This window comes from Balaenoptera ricei, chromosome 6 (assembly GCF_028023285.1).
Source record: "Balaenoptera ricei isolate mBalRic1 chromosome 6, mBalRic1.hap2, whole genome shotgun sequence".
Classification (NCBI taxonomy): Eukaryota; Metazoa; Chordata; class Mammalia; order Artiodactyla; family Balaenopteridae; genus Balaenoptera; species Balaenoptera ricei.
The window spans coordinates 116,830,545-116,848,327 of record NC_082644.1 but is presented as its reverse complement, the minus strand read 5'-3'; the positions used below and the strand labels follow the sequence as shown (position 1 = coordinate 116,848,327).

The 17,783-nt window shown below is 39.9% G+C and overlaps 1 protein-coding gene across 7 annotated transcripts in view; it reads left to right on the top strand.

Moving 5' to 3' along the window:
- FNBP1 (formin binding protein 1) overlaps positions 1–17,783 on the top strand; it is a 144,119-nt gene that overhangs the window by 76,561 nt on the left and 49,775 nt on the right. For all 7 annotated transcript variants that reach the window (XM_059925824.1, XM_059925829.1, XM_059925828.1 and 4 more), the window contains exons 5-6: positions 5,097–5,159; positions 5,591–5,695. In XM_059925824.1, the coding sequence (XP_059781807.1) occupies positions 5,097–5,159; positions 5,591–5,695 (168 nt within the window). The remainder of the gene's footprint in view (positions 1–5,096; positions 5,160–5,590; positions 5,696–17,783) is intronic.

Here is a 17,783-nt window from a genome sequence, read left to right as displayed (position 1 = left end):
GCCCAAGGAAGGATTACTGTCCCAGACGTTTCACCCATCAACCTCGAACTCTATCTAAAGTCCTTATTAAGGGCGATTTTCCTTGTTTTGGTTTGGAAGAACAGTTTCATACCCTTGGAAGAGATCAAGTGAGGAATCTGAGTCATTTGCTGCTTAATACTGATCATTTGAAGATCCTTTCATCCTGAGTTAATTGGGATTCTTCAGAGGAATTAGAACTTTAAGGGATGTGAAAGAAGGGATTGTTTTGAAGAACAGTTTAAAAAAGACTACTGGAGTCTAGGTAAAAAGTGTGGATGTGGGGAATTCCCTGGCGGTCCAGTGGTTAGGACTCAGTGCTCGCACTGCCGAGGCCTGGGGTTGGGTCCCTGGTCGGGGAACTAAGATCCCACAAGCTGCATGGCAAAGCCAAGGGAAAAAAAAAGTGTGGTTGTGGGGAGAGTTCTGGGGAGTAAAAGCCAGCCTGAGAATAAGAGGGTCGGTGGCGTAGGGGAGCAGCTGGAGAGGGGATGAAGGAAACTTGGCCGGGGCTGCTGGACCTGGACCTGGACTGGGGAGGGTAGAGGTGGGGGGTGCTGCCCAGTGCCTGGATGGTCAGTGTTACGGGGGAAGTTAAATAACTGAAAACATGGCACGGGGAGGCAGGCATTTTTAGGAGCTTTAAACAAGTTCATTGAGAAGATATTTTTATTATAAATGAATTTGGGGGAAACAGGCCTTACTGAAGAAAAGCAGAATGCAACTCCTGTCAGGAACGTTTCTGGGTTTATGGTTTGGGACTTCAGTGAAGTGACGGAATGCTCCCTTGAGCAGGTCTGAAGATGCTTCACAGTTTTCCTACACGGTCCACATAAAGATCTACACACACAGATTTATTGCTACGTTAATTAATCCTGAGTCAGGCTTAGAAGCTGCTAGCATTCAAACCCACCACACTGTAGGTTTTGAGGAAATTCTAATATTTGTCACAGACGTATTTTCTGGAAGCTCCTTTTCTCTTGGCCTTTTCAAGTTTTTGTGTTCCTTTGTTTTCATCTGTGGAATCTGAGTTTTATTTAAAATTCCAGATGGCTGACTGTCCTTAGTTGAGTGTTTATTCTTTTTATTTTTTTTCCACTTTTTTCTATTTTTGAAGTGGCTGTTCTCACATCAATGCCATATTTTGCTTTTTTAAATGTAGTTTTAAAAATTAATGATATATTATATATATATAGTAAAAGGAGCGGCTGTTGTACCTAACTGTAATGTGTGAATAATAAACATTCTCACTGTTTGTTTATCCAGCCTAAGTATGATTTCTTGCAGTGCAGTAAAATCTCCTTGGAAGCTTTGTCATTGTCTTTTTTTTTTTTTTTAATTTATTTATTTTATTTATTTATTTTTGGCTGCACTTGGGCTCAGTAGTTGGGCTCTAGAGTGCAGGCTTCAGTAGTTGTGGCGCACGGGCTTAGTTGCTCCGAGGCATGTGGGATCTTCCTGGACCAGGGATCAAACCCGTGTCCCCTGTATTGGCAGGAGGATTCTTAACCACTGCGCCACCGGGGAAGTCCCTGTCATTGTCATTTTGCTTTAAGTTAATGTTTGCCTATTTTAGGTTCCCTGTGATTTTTTATCTCAGCTACCCCTGGCCCCCAGGAAATTTCTAAAAAATTTTTCAGGGCTGATTTTATTTGTATAGATTTTACCTGTATATTTTTAAGGTTCAACCAAAAAGTTGAAATGAAAGTAAGTTCAGCTGTCACCCCAGATACCATCAGGCATTTTTAAAAGGTCTATTATTATGTTTGAAGAGAAACTAAAGCATCTTATTACAGGAGAAAGCAAAGAGCATTTTTCTGGGTCTCTAGAGATGGCATTTCCTGTCTCTCCTCTGACAGGAGAAAAGAGCTGTGATGACTTCACCCCGTGGCTCCAAAAGAAGTGCTTATTATCTTTTTCTAGAGAACAGTTCCTCTTTATTTAGGGCTTGGAGACACACTTTTTAGATCCACACTTGCTATCTGCCCAGAGAAGAAATGTTTGACCATTGTTTGTTAGTAAACAACAAACACATCTGGCAAGCTGGTTGGTTTGTTTAACTTTGTAACTGTTAAGATAGCTTTTCCGATTAAAGGAGGGAAGATGCAGCTGGCTACCAAGGACCGCCGCTATTTAGGTCATGGGATACTCAGGACTGTCAGGAGGGCTTTTGTTCCATCCGTTAGTTTCCTAAGGGGTCAGGCAGCACAAGGTTGTTTTTGTGTGTTGCAGGCAAATCCATTTTGGAGGAACACATACTAGGCAAGAAAGACTGGAAGGAAAATCAGTGACACCTCGATTTTTTTTCTTAAGCTACATGGAATGCAATCACAGGTGTAGTTCTCAGATCATTGTTTTGGTCCCACCGAATTGTGGTGTCATGGGGTGTGTCGTGACAGGAGTCCTTCCTGGCAAAAAGCTCACCAGTAACGTCAAGCAAGGTCCACACCGTGCTTGAAAAATAAATTCATATTTATTTTTGAACCTTGGAATGAAGAAGTGACAAGAGAGTTTACTATGTAGTAGATTTTCAATAAAAATCATCCCTCGTGCTTCCAAAAACATGACCTTTTTTGGAACACTATTGTCTTCAGAGAAGATTCCTTTGCTAGTAAAGCCCATTCCACCTTTCCTGTGCCGTGTCCGTCACTTCTCCATGTTCTTTGTGTGCGTTTCCTCTCCATCAGGACGGCCCTGGCTGTGAGGGAGCTTTCGTTTTGTGAAAACATTCATTTCAGAGTTGCTGTCGAGTTGGAGCGGAAGCTTAGAGCCCAGCTCTGAATTGGGTGCCTAGGTTTTCTTTTTCTTTTTGTGTCTGTCTTTGAATCTCGAAGTAAGATTTGAGGGAATGGAAGTATCTTTTCTGCAAACTGCAGAAAAGCTGCAGGGGACCAGCTTAGGAAATGGGGCCGGTCCTCTGGACTGTTTGGGACAATGACGAGGGACTCTCAGGGCCGAGGGGCACAGCTGAGCCTTGATCTCCCTCCTGAGCCGTCTTTAAAACGATATATGTGGCATTCAGAAAACCTGTACTTCCTCCAAAGCTCCCTAACTCTGCTCTCAGCTTACCTTACTCCTCACGAAGCCCGATCCTCTCTTGCTTGTTTATTCCTACCTTCAACTCCATCTCTTTTCGGTCCTATCCCTGTGTCTATTATGAGACTTGAAAAATGAAGCCCCACGGGGCTCCTCTAGACCAAAAAATTGCTAGATGGATAAACCTTGCTGTCAAGAGGCGCTTAAAATGGTGAAACTTGACCTCAGAAGAGAGACAAGAAAACATTCCCTTATAAAGGAACACTGTTCTTAAAAAAAAAAAAAAAAATCTGATTTTGTCTCCTCCTCCCTGGCCTCCCAGGAGTCAGCTACCTTTTGTGACTCGGCTAAGCCATAGGCGCTGACGACTGAGAGAAAAGGCTTTGAGGCTGTACCAAGGGGACCTCTCCGTGCCTGTCCCCCTTTCACCGTGCCTTCTCTACTGCACACCCCTCCCAGCCGTGCTTACCTCGGCGGCCAGAAAACAGACAGCACATTCAAGCCTAGTCATTGAGGGAAGGCCATTTATTAAAAGGAGCATTTACCACTTGTGGAAGGGGCTCAGGAAAAGCAGTAAGGGATGGAGCGGTACCCCCACGCTAATCACGGTGGGGAGCTGCCGTGGCCCTGGGTCTCAAAGGGCAAGGCAGCCTTGTAGGAACTTCAGAGATCAGCTGCAGGGGCGCTGCCTGACCGGAGCTGTGGCCTTTGGTCAAAGGACCTGGCCAGCCCCTGGCATCCTAGCGAGGGAAAGCTGCAGATGGAAATTCACGCCCTCTGATATGCCAGAACCCTCTCCGTGGCAAATCTAACGGAACCAGAGGGCAAGGGCTTCTGTCACGTAGTCCATGCAAGTCTGAACAACCTTGGAATCACTCGGACCCCTCCGTATCTCACAGCCCACATCTGATCTGATTCGCCAGCAAATCCTAGTGGTTTTCCTGATCAAAGGACACCCAGAATCTGAGCCTCTGTCACCACCTGCACTGCTACCGCATGGTCCAAGTCTCCATCATTTCCAGGGTTGGAGAGAGACTCCCACCTGGAACCTTCCTTTACGGCATCTACAGATCCCCCGCTCATTCATACAAAAAGCCTACGAGACCGTGCACAGGCTGCCCCTTTCTTCTCTGACCCCACCTCCTCATATTCTTGAGGCTCACTTTGGTCTGGCCCTCTGGTGTGCTTGATGGTCAACACCAAGCACATACCTGCCTCAGGGCCTTTGCAGATGGCAGGGAGGTGAATTTTAAGTTTTAAGAAAATCTAAGTAATGGAAACATCTATCCACACAAAACTTATACAAATGTTTGCAGCTGCATTATTCATAATAGCCCCGAACTGGGAACAACCAAATGCCCATTAGCTGGTGAATGGACCAACAAGATGTGGTATAGTCATCCAAAGAAATATCATGCCACAATAAAAAGGAATAAAGTACTGATACATGTGATCACGTGGATAAACCTTGAAAACATTAGGCTAAGTGAACATTATGAAATAATGAAGGCATGATGTCAGTCACAAAAGACATCATATTGTACGATTCCATTCATATGAAACTTCCAGAATAAGCAAATCTATACAGACAGGAAGTGGTGTGGTGGTTGCCTAGGGCTGGGGAGAATGGCGGGTGACAGCTAAGAGGTACGGCGTTTCTTTTTGGGGTAATAAAAATGTTCTAAAATTGACTGGTGAGGGTTGCCTATTTTGTGACTATACTAAAACCCATTGAATTGAACAATGCCAATGGGTGAATCTTTTGGTATATGAATTACATCTCAAAGCAATTAAAAATAAAGATCAAAGTGATTGCCGTCTTAATAAAGCATTCCTGTCATTTTTACAAGTGGTGTATGAAAGTGAACTCTTGACTATTACTGTTTTCATTTCCCGTTTATTTTTTAACTCTTAAATTTCTCTGGCATGCACATGCTAGATATTCAATATTTAAATATCATTGAAGTGGATGAATTTTTCTTTTCTCAAGTGTTAATATGAGAAAGAGGGGGTACTAATTATGGGTGTGTTCCCCCCTCCAGCACTTTCACGACGGACGGAAGGCACAGCAGCACATAGAGACTTGCTGGAAGCAACTAGAATCAGTAAGTGAAAACCCAACCGCTCAAGAAACGTCTTTCTAGATTTTCTCGTTTGAATTTAACTTAAGCTTGAATCAACCAGTAAGTACAAAACAGAGACACTATTTATTATCTTTAGAGATTTTTATAATTTGAATTTAACTGGTTTCTAGAAATCATTACTGAAAGTAAAATGTTAAGCCCAAAAGAGTTCAAGCAGAGTCTTTCTCTAAAAATCATATGGAAAGAACAAAGATTAGACAGTTTGGATGGAAATAAATGTGGATTTTAAAATAACTTCCTGAAATGATGACACGGAACAAATCAGTTTGGAGAAGAAAGCTTTCGGGGTGGTGGGGGGCGGGGCGGATGTCGATAAAATTACATCTTCTCATAAGAATCTCATGGTTTCATTAAAAATTACTTTCCCCGCCACCATCTTCCTCTGCTTTTAGAGTAAAAGACGTTTTGAGCGGGATTGCAAAGAGGCTGACCGAGCCCAGCAGTACTTTGAGAAAATGGATGCTGACATAAATGTTACAAAAGCAGATGTTGAAAAGGTAAGGTGAAAGTGAGGGTCTTTCTTTCATTTCCCTTTTTAATGTTCATCACGTATCCTCCCAGACTGCTGGTCCCCAAGTTCTCCTTTCTGCTGCAACCACAAAAGGCCACTTTACTTGGGATCATTTTCGTGTTGTGTCAACGGAGGGATGTTGGCGGTGGGGTGTCAGGGAGAGAATCTAAAATTTGGGGAATCTTCGGTGTTATGATTTGAGCAGTTTGTTGATTTATTTAGTCATCAGGATGATAACACGGAGACTTAGACCATGAACATACCTTAGGGGGTGGTTTCCGCAGGCTGTGGTTCTCTCTTAATGGCTTTTCAAAGAAAAAGTCAGCCTCTTAAAAGCTGGAGCAGACTGTCCAGTGCCATCTGGAAGAGCTCGGCCGCTTACGGTGCTTCTGTTAAAAAGATAAAGAGATTCACACGAGTGGCCTGTGTTCTAATGGATTCATTCAGGTTGCTAACAGGTTGTACTTGAAGGCTTGCATTGGAGAGTCCTCCCGAAAGCTTTTCCCGAAATGGACTTGGATTGGCAATTAGGAATATTATTATAAAGCTTGTACTGTGTCTTCCTGTGGTTCCCTCTGTGTTTTTTCCCTGGAAGTTAAAGTTTCTTTTTATAAAAGTCATCAAGATTAGTGTAAACAAAACTAGGCTGTTAATAACAGTATTCATTCGTTGACTGCCCAGAGCTATTTTGGCATTCACAGACTCATGCTTTACATGGGGGAAAACCCTGCATTTTTGTAGATTTCTTTCACTTTTGCCAGATTATTTGGAATTGAATTTGCTCAGAAAATAGTGTGAATTAGTTATTTATTGCCCAATTCTGCCAAATTCCTTGCTTAAAGCCTAGGTATATATTAGTATGCCTTCCCCTAAAATTATCTAATATATTAGAAAACACATTCTTAATGTCTATATTTGATCTTGAGTGGAGATATTTACTTTACCAAAAGATATATTAATTTGCTGGTAAAGTTAACATAAATTTGTTATAAGTTCTCATAAAATATTAATTCCCCAAAGTATTTAATATGTTATTCCATTAAAATAGATTGACCCAAAGTTTATCTAAAAAACATTTGGGGTTAAAGGAGGTAAAATCAGTATATGTGTCCCAGAAGCCTGCCTGGCACAAAGGTATGCATTCTGTAGCAAATATTTTATTACCCTAAATGTAAAATTGGAGTGATTTTTATTTATTGAAAGACTTTTTAAAAGGCATTACTATTATGGCCATTTCTTAGAAAAAAAGCTATCTATCCTTGCTCATTGTAGAAATACCTGAAAATACAACCAAATGAAGTGGGAGAAAAATATTAAAACATCCAACTACGGTTAATAAAATACCTTTCAGAGCCTCCACCATTCCTTCCTGGTCTCTAAACAAAGCTTTTTTTTTTTTTTTTTTTTTTTTTGGCCGCGCCGCGTGGCTTGCGAGATCTTAGTTCCCTGACCAGGGATCGAACCCGTGCCCCCTGAAGTGGACGCACGGAGTCCTAACCACTAGGACTGCCAGGGAACTCCCTCAGAGCCTTTTCTTTAAAAAAGATTATGTATACTACACATGTACAGTGTAAAGAATAGTAACAAAGGGAACAGCTGCTAATCCACAACCTGTCTTAAGAAATAAAAATCTTATTGTTGCCTTTCAAGTCTCCCTTCCTAACTTCATCCTTCTCTTCACCCTAGAGGTAAACTTTATCCTTAATTTGGTGTTAATCACCTCCTCGCTTCTTCATAGCTTTACCGTAGATGTCTGTACCTCCAAAGAGTTTATTTCATAATTTTGCGCCCTTTTCACCTTTATAGAAACAAAATCATACTTTCATTTCTTTTCTTGTGACTTGACTGTTTTTCATTTGATATTATGTTTTTTACTTAATTCATGTGGACTATAGAGCACATAACTTTTATATATTAATTTTAGAGCCAGATGCTTGCTAAACTCTCTTTTTATTTCTATTTTGGGGTTTTCCGTAGAGACAGTCATAACACCAGCAAATAATACAGTCTTATTTCTTCTTTTTCAATCTTTATGTCTTTTATTTATTTCTCTTATCTTGCTCTGCTGGTTATGACCTCTATTATGCTGGCAGTAGCAGTTATTGTGGACTTCCTTATCTCGTTCTAGATTATAAAGAGAGTGCTTCAAATGTTTCCCCATTAAGCATGATTATAATATACCCTTTATTGGGCTAAGGGACTTCCCTTTTTTTTCTATTTTGCCAAGAAGTTTTTTGTTTTTTGTTTTTTAAAAATTTTATTTATTTATTTATTTATTTATTTTTGGCTGTGTTGGGTCTTCGTTTCTGTGCAAGGGCTTTCTCTAGTTGCGGCAAGCGGGGGCCACTCTTCATTGCGGTGCGCGGGCCTCTCACTATCGTGGCCTCTCTTGTTGCGGAGCACAGGCTCCAGACGCGCAGGCTCAGTAGTTGTGGCTCATGGGCCTAGTTGCTCCGCGGCATGTGGGATCCTCCCAGACCAGGGCTCGAACCCGTGTCCCCTGCATTGGCAGGCAGATTCTCAACCACTGCGCCACCAGGGAAACCCCAAGAAGTTTTTTTTTAAAGCTTGACTTAATATTGAACATCATCAAATACCTTTTCTGCTTCCTTTAATCCATTAACAGGTAGATTACATTATTAAATTTTCTTGTATTGAACCAAATTAGCGTTCCTGGGACTAATATAACTAGGTTATGATGTATTTTTTTTTAGACAGAGCTGAATTTATTTTGTTAACATTTTAAGATTTTGCATCTATAGTCACTGAAATTGACCTGTAATTTTTCTTTCTTGGCTGTTCTAGCTTTTGCTTTACTTCTTTTTAGTTTTGGAGTGTTGCCCTTTATTTTCTGGATAATATATGTAAGATGAAATTAACTGTTCCTTAAATATTTTGTAATACTTTATTGTGGGAGAGTTTCTAACTACTGATCCAGTTCCTTTATTATCTTTTCTTTGGTTGATCCTGGTATGTTACATTTTTCTAGAAATATATCTATCTCATCCCAAGTTTTCAAGTTAAGTGGCCAAAAGTTGCCCATCATATTCTCTCACCTTAATTTTTTGCTGCATATATTGTGTGTCCCCCTTATTTATTCCTAATATTATTTATTTATACTTTTGGGGGAGGGCCTTTTTTTTTTTTAAATCAATTCTTATTTATTTATTTATTTATTTATTTGGCTGCATTTGGTCTTACATGTGGCATCCGGGATCATCGTTGTGGCATGAGGGATCTTTCGATGCGGCACGGGCTTCTCTCTAGTTGTGGCATGTGGGCTCCAGAGTGCACAGTCTCAGTAGTTGCGGCGTGCAGGATTAGTTGCCCCACGGCATGTGGGATCTTAGTTCCCCAACCAGGGATCGAACCCATGTCCCCTGGATTGGAAGGTGATTCTTAACCACTGAACCACCAGCGAAGTCCTGGGAAGGGTCTGTTTTGTTTTGTTTTGTTTTAATAATGTATACATTTTAAAATTTTTATTTATTTATTTATTTTTGGCTGTGTTGGGTCTTTGCTGCTGCGTGCGGTCCTTCTCTAGCTGCGGTGAGTAAGGGATACTCCTCTTTGCGGTGTGCTGGCTTCTCATTGCGGTGGCTTCTCTTTGTTGCAGAGCACAGGCTCTAGGCGCACGGGCTTCAGTAGTTGCGGCACATGGGCTCAGCAGCTGTGGCTCGTGGGCTCCAGAGCACAGGCTTAGTAGCTGTGGCGCATGGGCCTAGTTGCTCCATGGCATGTGGGATCTTCCCCAACCAGGGCTTGAACCCGTGTCCCCTGCACCAGCAGGCAGACTCCCAACCACTGCACCACCAGGGAAGTCCGAGGGTCTGTTTTTTTTTTTAAAGGACGTTAATGGTCTTCATCTTTTATTTGTTTGTTTGTTTTTGGCCACACCATGCAGCATGTGGGATCTTAGTTCCCCGACCAGGTATCGAACCATGCTCCCTTCAGTGGAAGCACAGAGTCTTAACCATTGGACTGCTGGGGAAGTCCCGAGGGTCTGTTTTTTAAATCATTTTTTATTAGTATTTTACAAGAACCAGAAGTTATCTTTATGGAACTTCTTTTTACTTTCTATTTTATTTATTTTCTTTTTCTTCTTCTTCCTCCTCTTCCTCTTCTGTCAGTATCTTTGGATTTATTTTATTGCCCTTTTAAAAATTTCTTTCTGCAGATGCTTTCCTCATTTCAACTTTTCTTCTTTTCTAATGTAAGCATTTAAGGAACAAAGTTCCCATTTAAGTACTGTTTTATTTGCAACCCATGAATTTTGGTATGCAGTATTATTATTATTATTCATTTTCAGATATTTTTCATTTCTTTTACTATTTAGTCTCTCCACTAATTTATTTGGAAGCATATTTTTAAATTTCCAATTGTATGATGTATTTAAACTTATCTTTTTGTTAATGATTTCTAACTTAATTGCATTGTGGTTATAGAAAGTCTGAGTTTGAGACTTTTACGTTTGTTGAGACTTGTCTTATAGCCTAGTACAGGGTCAGTTTTTATAAATGTTCTCTAAGTAATTGAAAAGAATGTGTATTTTCCATTTCTTGGTTGCAGACTTCTACATTTTTTCATTAGAGCAAACTTGCTGATTACCCACGTCTTCCCATCATTAAGGATTTTTTGTCTGCTTGTTGTAATGTATTTTGATAGAGATATGTCACTTCTTTGTGCCTCACTTTCCTTGTCTGTAAAATGGGAACACAGAAGGAAACGACTGATGCAAGTGTTGGTTGAGATAATATGTACAAGATACTCAAAGCCATTTATGGCAGTGGCCAGTGATCATTGCATTAACTATTGCGATGATAATGATGAAAGATTTGTTATTTTCTGTCCATTTTGCTCTTCCATTGTAAAGCTGTTTTATTAAAAAATAAAGTTTAGAATTGTAATGTCTTCAATGTGATTTAATTTTTCACTGATATGTGGTGATCTTCTTTCCACAGTCATGCTTTATGCCTTGAAGTCTATTTTACCCAACATAAACCAGCCTTTTCCTTGGGTCAGCATTTGCCTGGCAAGTCTTTCCCATAGTTTTAGTCTATATGTTTCTTTGTTCCCATATTTAGATGTGTCTTTTGTAAATGGCATATAGCTGGATTTCTTTTTAATCCAGTCTGATGGTCTTTACCTTTCACCTGGAGAGTTTGGATGGATGTATACCATCTCATTTTATTTCTATTTGTTTCACTTTTTCTATGTTTCCTTCCCCCTTTCCCTGATACTCTCTGTTTCTTGCCTTCTTGGATTTTTGAAAATTGTGTTTTGTTTTCCTCATTCCATTTTCTCCTCTACTGCTTTGGAGATTATGTATTCTATTTCTGTGCTTTATTTGGTAAACCTAGACTTTTTTTTTTTTTTTTTGGCTGCATTGGGTCTTTGTTGCTGTGCGTGGGCTTTCTCTAGTTGTGGCAAGCGGGGGCTACTCTTCGTTGCGGTGCGCGGGCTTCTCATTGTAGTGGCTTCTCTTGTTGCGGAGCACGGGCTCTAGGCATGCAGGCTTCAGTAGCTGTGGCACGTGGGCTCAGTAGTTGTGTCTCATGGGCTCTAGCGCGCAGGCTCAGTAGTTGTGGCACACGGGCTTAGTTGCTCCGCAGCACGTGGGATCTTCCTGGAGCAGGGCTCGAACCCGTGTCTCCTGCATTGGCAGGCGAATTCTTAACCGCTGCGCCACCAGGGAAGTCCTAGACATTTTATCATATATGTTCAGCCTAACTATAAAGAAAATTAAGGTCTTTACTAGTGTCCACCCAAACAACTTTAACTAAAACCAGCTCCCTCTTAACATTGCAATGTATTTGTGAATATTTTTGGTTCAACTCCATTAATTTTTTTTTTTATAGTTCTGTAAGTATACTTTCTATTTTCTTTATTCACCATTTCTTTTTGTACCTGGGGTCTTATTCCTTCTTCCCAAAGGACACCTTTAGAAGTTCCCTTAGCAGAGATTTATTCCAGTAAAATCTCAGTTTTTGTTTGATTGGAACTGTCTTTTTTTCACTTTCATTCTTGAAACATGATTTCTCCATGTGTACAGCCCTAGGGTGATTATATTGCACCTGGAGGGTCTTATGCTACCATCTTTTGACTCCCATTTGTAGTTGACAAGTCACAGTGTGTGAGAAGCCAGTATAATTGTTAATCCTTTGAAGATAATCTGTCTCTTCTTTTTAGTAACTATTAAAATCTATTTTCTTGTCTTTTTGTCTTTAAAATAGGGGTGACTTTCTTTACCTTCCTTTTGATTCATCACGCTTATTACCTCCAGATTGGAATTTTCTGATGCTTGCCTATTCCTCATTCTATTGTTTCCATTGGAACTCTGATTATAAGGCATTAGTTAAAATATCTACTCTATGTCCTCCATGCCTATTAAGCTATATTTGTATTTTCCATCTCTTTGTCTCTCTCTTTCTCTGCTGTGTTCCATGTAATTCCTTTAGATATAACTTTCATTTCAGTAATTCTCTCTTAAGCTGTGTCTAATCTGTGGTTTAACATGTCCATTGAGTTTCTAATTTCAGTTGTTACATTTTCATTTCTAGAAGTTCTTTATAGTTCTCTTTAAAATCTATCTAGTCATTTGTTATTTTCTTGTTGCTTTCTCACACCCTTGTACCATATTTTACTTCTTTAAACATACTAAACACACTGACTTTATATTCTCTATTTGATTAATTTCAGTATCTACAATTTATATGGGCCTGTTTCTTCAGTTTGTTGTTTCTGCTGACTTGTTTATGGTGACTTGTTTCCTCCTATATTTTTGTCCTTTCTTCTATAATGCCATAAATGCGTTGCTGAAAAACTTTATGTTCTGCAAAAAAAGCTGCTAAAAATAATGAACAGGACTTAGAGGAAAATAGGCTTAGAAATAGATCACTCAATACTTACAGAACTTTGTAACCAGAGAACCAACAAAACAACAATCCTAGTAAAACAACTAGTATTTGAATTGAGTATCACAGTCCTTGTCCTTTAAGATGTAGGTCCTTCTGAGTATTAGGGCCTTAAGACATGTAGGTCCTTGGAAGCATTCACTTTCAGCAAAATGAAAAATCTGATCCTGGCTAAATACTTCCTGCACTTATCTGTCGTTCTGCCACAGGTGGAAATATCTTTCCAGATTTTGCATTCGTAGCTTTACCAGGTAGTTCATCAGAATGAGTATTGTAGCAGTTCTTGAAGCCACTGAAGCAGCCACTAGTTGCAATTCTGTAGATTTTTAGCCTTTTTCTTTCTTTCTTTTTTTAAATTGAAGTATAATTGACGTACAATATTATATTAGTTTCAGGCGTACTTAGCCTTTTTCTTAAAATCTGCATGACGTTGCTAAGGCTTACCTGTGATTGCTTCGAAACATTAATTTACTGTGAAAAATTGCATATAGACTGGCAAGCCTTCTGTGTTATACCAACATCATTGCCTTATATTTCAGTCACATAAGAAAGTATGTCACAGCAGAAAAACATGTGAGATTCAAAACAGAGTGTGTGTGATTATAAATGTGCGTTTCTTGGAATTTCATCTCTGGCCTACATTTAAAGTGGGTTCTCCAGGGAGGTGGCATTACCTGGGGTCACTACCAGGCCAGGACTGCATCAATCTGAATTTCCAGCTTGGGGTTGGGGATCCACACATGCTGTGTGAGTTCTAGTCCTTTGTGATTGAAAAATTTCCGGGATGACTTTTTAATTTTCCTCCCTCAGGTCAGATCCAAGGTAGTTAGCTTAACGAACGTGCGATTGCTGGGTCCAGTTGCAGCTTTAGGACTTTTGGAAGGTACTACCAAACTGAATTGCTCTCCTCAACTATTTTAATATTTCCAAGGATGTATTATTATTTCTTATACGTAGAGAGTCATTTTGTTATTTTTATGGAAGTACTATTTACCTCCTCCCTAAGGATGTGATAAATTACTGGATTTTAGCATCACAAATGTTGAAGCTCATAGAGCAATGTCTAAACATTGGAATTCTTAAGTTATTCTTAAGTTATTTTGCTTATGAGTATCACTTGAAGCACTATAATTTCCCCAAAACCAACTGTGATTTGATTGTTATATCAGTTTTTGCATTATCAGCAGTGAAGCCTCTTGTCAGTATCAAGCTGAAAGGATGAAGTGTTTCAGTTCTTATGGATACTTAATGTAATTTCCCATTTTGACTTCTAATAGCCTTCAGATCTAATATAAATGTCTTTTCCTCCAGTTTCTGCCCATGATTAAATTATCCAATTGTATTCAAGATCACTCCCCCTCCTTTTTCCAGCAGTCAGCCCCACGACACTTGGAATGCCATGCCTGTGTTTACAAAGACATTGTAGCTGCTCCCACCATGAGTAGGATGGACTTTCCTAAACTACGCTTGTGTTTGATGACACAGCTCATGGGAACTATATGTGCATGCATCTTCTAAGCTGCGTAGGATCTGGGTAGGAGCCTGATTTTCTTCTTCTCCTTTTGGGAAGTTAAATGTTCCGCAGAGGGATTGGCTCTGTGTTCAAATTGCCTAAATCTGCTTGAGTCCACGTTTTTGCTTTGTGTTCAGCATCAGTGTGTGGCCAGATGTTTAGTCATTTGCTTACAAGAGGGTATTTGTTAGCCTTGAGGCACCCAGTTTAACTAAATGTAAATTTATACATAGAAAGTAGACATAAGAAAAAAAAACTGACAGTTTTACCTCTGGGCCAGTGAACATATTTGGATGTTGTGAGGATGCCATGTGCCTTAGAAGAACGATGGGGAAAGAAAATAAGTTCAATGGAATGGTTTTTATGCCACTGTCAGAAAGCTTTGGATTTGAAGACTTGGAATGAGTTGTGGTGATTTGAAATTAGTGAAGCTGGCTATGTCAAAGAACCAATAGAGGTTGGAATAGGTCATCTCATGGCTCGTGACCCATACGCTCAAGTTGAAGGTAAAACCAGACTTTTTTCCTGCTTTTTAAGGAGATGGAAAAGATAGTCCTTACTATCTGTCTTGTAATATTGAGCAGTCAAAGGACTGCAAGGGAACATGGAAAAATCAAACCATATTATGTCTTACTCAAATATAGGAGTCTCCTGTAAAAAAATTAAAGCACTGAGGATAAGGTGGAAGTATTCTCTGCTGTCCAGCCGTCCACCTTCCAGACCCTCCTCAGAGGTGGTCACTCTCGCCATTGGTATGTGTCCTTATAGACCTTTTAAAATAGGTTTTTATTGAGGTGTAATTTTCATACCATAACGTGGCCACATGTTACGTGGACAGCTCAATGAGTTTTTACATATATATGAAATCGTGTGCCACCACCCCAGATAAGGAACATTTCTAGGACCCCAGCAGGCTCCCTGGAACCCTCCCCCCACCCCAAAGTTATTGTAATAATAATAATAACTGTTATTCTTACCTCTGACATATATTCGTTTAGCCTATTTCTGTACTTCATACAAATTATATAATACATATTCTTCTGTTTGACTTCTCTAACTCAATATGATGTCTGTGAGATTCATATTTTTGTCATGCGGGGGTGGTCCGTGTTGCCGTGTGGTGCCCACTGTGTGGATGTACCACAATTTATCCATTCTCAGGTTGGTAGATGTTTGGACTGTTTCCATATTGAGACTAAATTAAGAATAAAGCTCCTAAGGAAAAAAAAAGAATAAAAGCTCCTGTGAACATCTTTATACATGTCAGTTGGTGGCCATGGTCTCTCCGCCTTGGGTGTGTACCTGAGGTGCGGTGGAACCCTGGGTCACAGGTGCGTATTTGACGTGATGCGCTGTCAGAGCTTTGACAAAGTGGCTGTACCAACCGACACACCTTCCGCAGCTGCTCCTCGCCCTCATGGAGGGTCGGTATTCTCAGTCCTTTTATTTTAGCCTTTTTGATGAGCATGGAGTGGACTCTGGTAGTGGTTTTAATTTGCATTTGTATTTCCTTGATGACAAATGATGTTGAGCATCTTTTCGTATGCCATTATCCACCATTTGAGTAACCTCTTTTTTGAAGTGCCCAAATCTTTAGCTCATTTTATTAAAGAAAAAAAATTTTATTTAGGGGCTTCCGTGCTGGCACAGTCATTGAGAATCCGCCTGCCAATGCAGGGGACATGGGGTTTGAGCCCTGGTCCGGGAAGATCCCACATGCCGCGGAGCAACTAAGCCCGTGTGCCACAACTACTGAGCCTGTGCTCTAGAGCCCGTGCGCCACAACTACGGAAGCCCGCGCGCCTAGAGCCCATGCTCCACAAAAAGAGAAGCCACCACAATGAGAAGCCCATGCACCACAACGAATTGCAGCTCCCACTTGTGGCAACTAGAAGAAAGCCCGTGCACAGCAACGCAGCCAAAAATAAATAAAAATAAAATAATAAAACATTTTAAAAAAAAGGAAAGAAAAAATAAAGTGCAGTGATTTAACTGCATTCAAGGTCAACATTAAAATATATATATATATATATATTTATTTATTTATTTGGCTGTGCCAGGTCTTAGTTGCAGCATGTGTGATTTTTAGTTGCGGCATGGTGTGTCTTTAGTTGTGGCATGCGGGATCTAGTTTCCTTACCAGGTATCGAACCCGGGCCCCCTGCTTTGGGAACGTGGAGTCTTAACTGCTGGACTGCCAGAAAAGTCCCTTTAGCTCATTTTAAAAATAGATTTTCTTCTTTCTGGCATACAGGTGCTCTTTATACACTTCGTATATGAGTGTGTATGTATATATGTGTGTGTGTGTGTGAGTGTGTACATATATACATATGTATGTATGTATATGCTAATACAGTTATCTTTACTTACCCCCAGTAAAGCCTTTTCTATGCCTTTAATCGATATGTGGGTCATCTTTTATTTTAAAATTTTCATCATTGCTATTAAAATATTGTTGTGTGATGGAAAAAGCCTAGACAACCAGAATATTATCATTTCCAAGTTACACATCTTTAAGGATCAGGCTTAGAAATACAGAGAGCCCAGCTCTCCGTGGCCCCATCTCTCAGAAGCCCAGTGCCATCAGATTGGACATGGTGCCAAAGGACCATTTAAACTCTTGATGTATTCTCGATTTGGGGGGCCGGGGGTAGAGTATAGTGTGTAAAGAGGTGGGCAAGAGACTACTTTTTAACGGAGTCAGTATTTCAAGCTTTATAGAGTTTGGAGGTTACTTGTGAAGAATCAGAATGCTAAGTAGCCATTAATTTATTTTATTAAAATGTTTCTAGTAATTTTTTTCTTGCAGTTTGCTTCCGCTTGGTATAGCTTTTCATCCAACTAAATGCCGAAGTTGTCTATTTCTTTTCTTTTTTTTTAACATCTTTATTGGAGTATACTTGCTTTACAATGGTGTGTTAGTTTCTGCTTTATAACAAAGTGAATCAGTTATACATATACATATGTTCCCTATCTATTTCTATTTAAACATGGGCCCCCAAATGTGTTACCGTATATATATATTTTTTAATTTAAGGGAATTCTAATGGAATCATGATTTCATGACCTTATTGTCATTTTCAAAAAGCATCTAACTTGTTGACAGCATTCCTGAGTTGTGAAGTGTTCCCATCCATTCATTCCCTCACCCATTATTTGTTGCCTATGTGCTGGTGAGGTGTGGTGGTGGCATAGATACCGTCGTGGAATCACACAATCCTTGACTTGAAGGAATTTGACTTTCGTTTTCTTCCTAATACTTAGTGACTGTATGGTGAATTTTCCCATGTGCTCCCTACATACTTCTTGAATGCCATTTTGGTGACAAACACTTTAAACTCGGGTTTTATCTGTCGCTGTGCTTTGGAATAATAACATGCTAGACAAATGTGGATGAGAGGCAGTGCCTAATCTCTGCTTTCTGATAATGCTGCAGCTGGCTAGTGCGGTGCTGGGATGAAAAAGGAAAAGGTTATCAAAATGAATGGAATGTGAACTAATATTTCCGAACAGAGAGAACAGTATTTTCTAAATGCATGCATTAAACTGAGTTCATCCATGTCAGGCAATGAATAATTCCCTTTCTCTAATTCGCCCTTGCCTTGTGACTGTTGGCTCTTACATAATTTCTAAATGCAAAATAGGAT